The sequence below is a fragment of the Heptranchias perlo genome, chromosome 4, assembly GCF_035084215.1.
Source record: "Heptranchias perlo isolate sHepPer1 chromosome 4, sHepPer1.hap1, whole genome shotgun sequence".
Taxonomy (NCBI): domain Eukaryota; kingdom Metazoa; phylum Chordata; class Chondrichthyes; order Hexanchiformes; family Hexanchidae; genus Heptranchias; species Heptranchias perlo.
The window spans coordinates 325,756-333,255 of NC_090328.1; the positions used below are offsets into that span (position 1 = coordinate 325,756).

Here is a 7,500-nt window from a genome sequence, read left to right on the forward strand (position 1 = left end):
TCATCTCACGGTGAGAGAAGGAGAGTCACTCCCTGTAACATCTCACTGTGAGAGGAGAGTCACTCCCCGTAACATCTCAAGGTGAGAGGAGAGTCACTCCCCGTAACAACGCACAGTAAGAGGAGAGTCACTCCCCGGAACATGTCACGGTGAGAGGAGAGTCATTCCCTGTAACATCTCACGGTGAGAGAAGGAGAGTCACTCCCCGTAACATCTCACGGTGAGAGAAGGAGAGTCACTCCCCGTAACATCTCACAGTAAGAGGAGAGTCACTCCCCGTAACATCTCACGGTGACAGAAGGAGAGTCACTCCCCGTAACATCTCACGGTGAGAGAAGGAGAGTCACTCCCCGTAACATCTCACGGTGAGAGAAGGAGAGTCACTCCCCGTAACATCTCACGGTGAGAGAAGGAGAGTCACTCCCCGTAACATCTCACGGTGAGAGGAGAGTCACTCCCTGTAACATCTCACGGTGAGAGATGTAGAGTCACTCCCCGTAACATCTCACGGTGAGAGAAGGAGAGTCACTCCCTGTAGCATCTCACGGTGAGAGGAGAGTCACTCCCCGTAACATCTCACAGTGAGAGAAGGAGAGTCACTCCCCGTAACATCTCACGGTGAGAGGAGAGTCACTCCCCGTAACATCTCACGGTGACAGAAGGAGAGTCACTCCCCGTAACATCTCACGGTGAGAGGAGAGTCACTCCCCGTAACATCTCACGGTGAGAGGAGAGTCACTCCCTGTAACATCTCACGGTGAGAGAAGAAGAGTCGTTCCCCGTAACATCTCACGGTGAGAGAAGGAGAGTCACTCCCCTGTAACATCTCACGGTGAGAGGAGAGTCACTCCCCGTAACATCTCACGGTGAGAGGAGAGTCACTCCCCGTAACATCTCACGGTGAGAGAAGGACAGTCACTCCCCGTAACATCTCACGGTGAGAGGAGAGTCACTCCCTGTAACATCTCACGGTGAGAGATGGAGAGTCACTCCCCGTAACAACTCACGGTGAGAGAAGGACAGTCACTCCCCGTAACGTCTCACAGTGAGAGGAGTGTCACTCCCCGTAATAACGCACAGTAAGAGGAGAGTCACTCCCCGTAACAACGCACAGTGAGAGAAGGAGAGTCACTCCCCGTAACATCTAACAGTGAGAGAAGGAGAGTCACTCCCTGTAACATCTCAGAGTGAGAGAAGGAGAGTCACTCCCTGTAACATCTCACGGTGAGAGGAGAGTCACTCCCCGTAACATCTCACGGTGAGAGGAGAGTCACTCCCGTAACATGTCACGGTGAGAGGAGAGTCACTCCCCGTAACATCTCACGGTGAGAGAAGGAGAGTCACTCCCTGTAACATCTCACGGTGAGAGAAGGAGAGTCACTCCCTGTAACATCTCACGGTGAGAGGAGAGTCACTCCATGTGACATCTCACGGTGAGAGATGGAGAGTCACTCCCTGTAACATCTCACGGTGAGAGAAGAAGAGTCACTCCCCGTAACATCTCACGGTGAGAGAAGGAGAGTCACTCCCTGTAACATCTCACGGTGAGAGGAGAGTCACTCCCTGTAACATCTCACGGTGAGAGGAGAGTCACTCCCTGTAACATCTCACGGTGAGAGAAGGAGAGTAACTCCCCGTAACATCTCACGGTGATAGGAGAGTCACTCCCCGTAACATCTCACAGTGAGAGAAGGAGAGTCACTCCCCGTAACATCTCACAGTAAGAGGAGAGTCACTCCCCGTAACATCTCACGGTGAGAGAAGGAGAGTCACTCCCCGTAACATCTCAGTGAGAGAAGGAGAGTCAACAAGAGTGGCTCGGTAGCACCACTACTGACCGAGCTGGCCGAGTCCTGAAGGACATAGCTGCTTGACTGGGCCTGCGGCAGGTGGTGAGCGAACCAACACCAGGGAAAAACTTACTTGACCTCGTCCTCACCAATCTACCTGTCGCAAATGCATCTGTCCATGACAGTATTGGTAGGAGTGACCACCGCACAGTCCTCGTGGAGATGAAGTCCCGTCTTCGCACTGAGGACACCATCCAACGTGTTGTGTGGCACTACCACCGTGCTAAATGGGATAGATTCGGAACAGATCTCGCAGCTCAAAACTGGGCATCCATGAGGCGCTGTGGGCCATCAGCAGCAGCAGAATTGTATTCCAGCACAATCTGTAACCTCATGGCCCGGCATATACCTCACTCTACCATTACCAACAAGCCAGGGGATCAACCCTGGTTCAATGAGGAGTGTAGAAGAGCATGCCAGGAGTAGCACCAGGCATATCTATACATGAGGTGCCAACCTGGTGAAGCTACAACACAGGACTACATGCATGCTCAACAGTGGAAGCAACATGCTATAGACAGAGCTAAGCGATTCCACAACCAACGGATCAGATCAAAGCTCTGCAGTCTTGCCGCATCCAGTCGTGAATGGTGGTGGACAATTAAAGAACTAATGGGAGGAGGAGGCACCGTGAACATCCCCATCCTCAATGATGGCGGAGTCCAGCACGTGAGTGCAAAAGACAAGGCTGATTTATTTGCAATCATCTTCAGCCAGAAGTGCCGAGTGGATGATCCATCTCGGCCTCCTCACGATATCCCCACCATCACAGAAGCCAGTCTTCAGCCAATTCAAATCACTTCACGTGAAATCAAGGAACGGCTGAGTGCACTGGATACAACAAAGGTGAAGAATATAAGAAACAGGAGCAAGAATAGGCCATAAGGCCCCTCGAACCTGCTCCACCATTCAATAAGATCATGGCTGATCTTCAACCACAACTCAACTTTCCCGCCCGATCCCCATATCCCTTGATTTGCCTACAGTCCAACAGTCTGTCCATCTCAACCTTTAATATATTCAATGACTCAGCATCCACAGCCCTCTGGGTAGAAAATTCCAAAGATTCACAATCCTCTGCCTGAAAAAATTCCTCCTCAACCCAGTCTTGAAAGGCCGACCCCTTATTCTGCGTCTATGCCCCTTACTTCTGGACTAAAGGCCGACCCCTTATTCTGCGTCTATGCCCCTTACTTCTGGACTCTCCAGCCATGGAAACAACGTCTCAGCATCTACCCTGCCAAGCCCTCTCAGAATCTTACATGTTTCAATGAGATCACCTCTCATTCTTCTAAACTCCAGAGAGTATAGGCCCATTCAACTCAATCTCTCCTCACAGGACAACCCTCTCATCCCAGGAATTAATCTAGTGAACCTTTGTTCCACGGCCTCTGAAGCAAATATATCCTTCCTTCGATAAGGAGACCAAAACTGTACACAGTACTCCAGGTGAGGTCGCACCAAAGCCCTGTACAATTGTAGTGAGACTTCCTTACTCTTGTACTCCAACCATCTTGTAATAAAGGCCAACATTTTCCTTCCTAATTGCTTGCTGTACCTCCATACTAACTTTCTGTGTTTCTTGTATGAGAACACACAAAAATCAGGACAAATCCAATCTGGCCAATTACCGCCCCATCAGCCTACTCTCAATCATCAGTAAAGTGATGGAAGGTGTCGTCGACAGTGCTATCAAGCGGCACTTACTCACCAATAACCTGCTCACCGATGCTCAGTTTGGGTTCTGCCAGGACCACTCGGCTCCAGACCTCATTACAGCCTGAGTCCAAACATGGACAAAAGAGCTGAATTCCAGAGGTGAGGTCAGAGTGACTGCCCTTGACATCAAGGCGGCATTTGACCGAGTGTGGCACCAAGGAGCCCTCGTAAAATTGAAGTCAATGGGAATCAGGGGGAAAACTCTCCAGTGACTGGAGTCATACCTAGCACAAAGGAAGATGGTAGTGGTTGTTGGAGGCCAATCATCTCAGCCCCAGGGCATTGCTGCAGGAGTTCCTCAGGGCAGTGTGCTAGGCCCAATCATCTTCAGCTGCTTCATCAATGACCTTCTCTCCATCATAAGGTCAGAAATGGGGATGTTCGCTGATGATTGCACAGTACTCAGTTCCATTCGCAACCACTCAGATAATGAAGCAGTCTGAGCCCGCATGCAGCAAGACTGGACAACATCCAGGCTTGGGCTGATAAGTGGCAAGTAACATTCGCGCCAGACAAGTGCCAGGCAATAATCATCTCCAACAAGAGAGAGTCTAACCACCTCCCCTTGACATTCAACGGCATTACCATCGCTGAATCCCCCACCATCAATATCCTGGGGTCACCATTGACCAGAAACTTAACTGGACCAGCCATATAGATAGCTTTTTGGCAATTAAAGGTATTAAGGGATATGGGCCAAAGGCGGGTATATGGAGTTCGATCACAGATCAGCCATGATCTTATCAAATGGCGGAGCAGGCACGAGGGGCTGAATGGCCTACTCCAGTTCCTATGTTCCTATATAAATACTGTGGCGACAAGAGCAGGTCAGAGGCTGGGTATTCTGCGGTGAGTGACTCACCTCCTGACTCCCCAAAGCCTTTCCACCATCTGCAAGGCACAAGTCAGGAGTGTGATGGAACAGTCAGACAATTCAGATGGGCATAAAATCGTTTCTCCCGATTTACTTGCTCAAAACCCCCCATAATTCTGAACCCCTCGATTAGATCTCAGTCATTGATGGATGGGGTGCCAATCAAGCAGGCTGCTTTTTCCTGGATGGTGTTGAGCTTCTTGAGTGTTGTTGGAGCTGCACTCATCCAGGCAAGTGGAGAGTATTCCATCACACTCCTGACTTGTGCCTTGTAGATGGTGGAAAGGCTTTGGGGAGTCAGGAGGTGAGTCACTCGCCGCAGAATACCCAGCCTCTGACCTGCTCTTGTAGCCACAGTATTTATATGGCTGGTCCAGTTAAGTTTCTGGTCAATGGTGACCCGCAGGATGTTGATGGTGGGGGGTTCGGTGATGGTAATGCCGTTGAATGTCAAGGGGAGGTGGTTAGACTCTCTCTTGTTGGAGATGGTCATTGCCTGGCACAAATGTTACCTGCCACTTATCAGCCCAAGCCTGGATTTTGTCCATGTCTTGCTGCATGAGGGCTCGGACTGCTTCATTATTTGAGGGGTTGCGAATGGAACTGAACACTGTGCAGTCATCAGCGAACATCCCCATTTCTGACCTTATGATGGAGGGAAGGTCATTGATGAAGCAGCTGAAGATGGTTGGGCCTTGGACACTGCCCTGAGGAACTCCTGCAGCAATGAGAGTAGGCTGATGGGGCAGTAATTGGCCGGATTGGATTTGTCCTGCTTTTTGTGGACAGGACATACCTGGGCAATTTTCCACATTGTCAGGTAGATGCCAGTGTTGTAGCTGTACTGGAACAGCTTGGCTAGAGGCGCGGCTAGTTCTGGAGCACAAGTCTTCAGCACTACAGCTGGGATGTTGTCGGGGCCCATAGCCTTTGCTGTATCCACTGCACTCGGCCGTTTCTTGATATCACGTGGAGTGAATCGAATTGGCTGAAGACTGGCTTCTGTGATGGTGGGGATATTGGGAGGAGGCCGAGATGGATCATCCACTCGGCACTTCTGGCTGAAGATGGTTGCAAACGCTTCAGCCTTGTCTTTTGCACTCACGTGCTGGACTCCGCCATCATTGAGGATGGGGATGTTTACAGAGCCCCCTCCTCCCGTTAGTTGTTTAATTGTCCATCACCATTCATGACTGGATGTGGCAGGACTGCAGAGCTTTGATCTGATCTGTTGGTTGTGGAATCGCTTAGCTCTGTCTATAGCATGTTGCTTCCGCTGTTTAGCATGCATGTAGTTCTGAGTTGTAGCTTCACCAGGTTGGCACCTCATTTTTAGGTACGCCTGGTGCTGCTCCTGGCATGCTCTTCTGCACTCCTCATTGAACCAGGGTTGATCCCCTGGCTTGTTGGTAATGGTAGAGTGAGGAATATGCCGGTCCATGAGGTTACAGATTGTGCTGGAATACAATTCTGCTGCTGCTGATGGCCCACAGCGCCTCATGGATGCCCAGTTTTGAGTTGCTAGATCTGTTCTGAATCAATCCCATTTAGCACGGTGGTAGTGCCACACAACACGTTGGATGGTGGCCTCAGTGCGAAGACAGGACTTCGTCTCCACAAGGACTGTGCGGTGGTCACTCCTACCAATACTGTCATGGACAGATGCATCTGCCACATGTAGATTGGTGAGGACGAGGTCAAGTAGGTCTTTCCCTTGTGTTGGTTCGCTCACCGCCTGCCGCAGGCCCAGTCTGGCAGCTATGTCCTTTATGACCATGCCAGCTCGGTCAGTCGTGGTGCTACCGAGCCACTCTTGGTGATGGACATTGAAGTCCCCCACCCAGAGTACATTCTGTGCCCTTGCTACTCTCAGTGCTTCCTCCAAGTGGTGCTCAACATGGAGGAGGACTGATTCATCAGCTGAGGGAGGGTGGTAGGTGGTAATCAGCAGGAGGTTTCCTTGTCCATGTTTGACCTGATGCCATGAGATTTCATGGGGTCCAGAGTCAATGTTGAGGACTGCCAGGGCCACTCCCTCCTGACCACATAATCACTGTACCACCACCTCTGGTGGGCCTGTCCTGCCGGTGGGACAGGACATACCCAGGGATGGTGATGGAAGAGTCTGGGACATTGGCTGAAAGATATGATTCTGTGAGTATGGCTATGTCAGGCTGTTGTTTGACTAGTCTGTGGAACAGCTCTCCCAATTTTGGCACAAGTCCCCAGATGTTGGTAAGGAGGACCTTGCAGGGTCGACTGAGCTTGGTTTGCCGTTGTCGTGTCCGGTGCCTCGTGGTCCGATGCCGGGTGGTCCGTCCGGTTTTATTCTTATTATGACTTTTCGTAGCGAGATTTTACAACTGAGTGGCTTGCGAGGCCATTTCAGAGGGCGATTAAGAATCAACCACATTGCTGTGGGTCTGGAGTCACATATAGGCCAGACCGGGTAAGGACGGCAGGTTTCCTTCCCGAAAGGGCATTAGTGAACCAGATGGGTTTTTATGACAATCCGGTAGTTTCATGGCCACCATTACTGATACCAGTTTTTTTTTATTCCAGATTTTTATTTAATTAATTTAAATTCCCCACCCGCCGTGGTGGGATTTGAACTCATGACTCCAGATTACTCGTCCAGGTCTCTGGATGACTGGTCCAGTAACATAACCACTATGCTACCGTACCCGATCGTGTTTGTCTCTCTCTCTCTCTCTCTGTCTGTCTGTCTGTCTCTCTCTGTCAGTGTTTGTATCTCTCTCTCTCCATCCCACAGTCAGTGTTTGTATCCCTGTCTCTCTCTCTCTCTCTCTATTCCACAGTCAGTGTGTGTGTCCCTGTCTCTCTCTCTCTCTCCATCCCACAGTCAGTGTTTGTATCCCTATCTCTCTCTCTCTCTCTATTCCACAGTCAGTGTGTGTGTCCCTGTCTCTCTCTCTCTCTCTCTCTATCAATCCCACAGTCAGTGTTTGTATCCCTGTCTCTCTCTCTCTCTATTCCACAGTCAGTGTGTGTGTCCCTGTCTCTCTCTCTCTCTCTCTCTCTCTCGATCCCACAGTC

The 7,500-nt window shown here is 50.6% G+C and overlaps 1 protein-coding gene across 1 annotated transcript in view; it reads right to left on the minus strand.

Moving 5' to 3' along the window:
• The window catches only part of spef2 (sperm flagellar 2), a 326,363-nt gene that overhangs the window by 295,302 nt on the left and 23,561 nt on the right, over window positions 1-7,500 (minus strand). Inside the window, exon 5 of the mRNA XM_067982078.1 lies at window positions 2,604-2,649. Coding sequence (XP_067838179.1) covers window positions 2,604-2,649 — 46 coding nt within the window. The remainder of the gene's footprint in view (window positions 1-2,603; window positions 2,650-7,500) is intronic.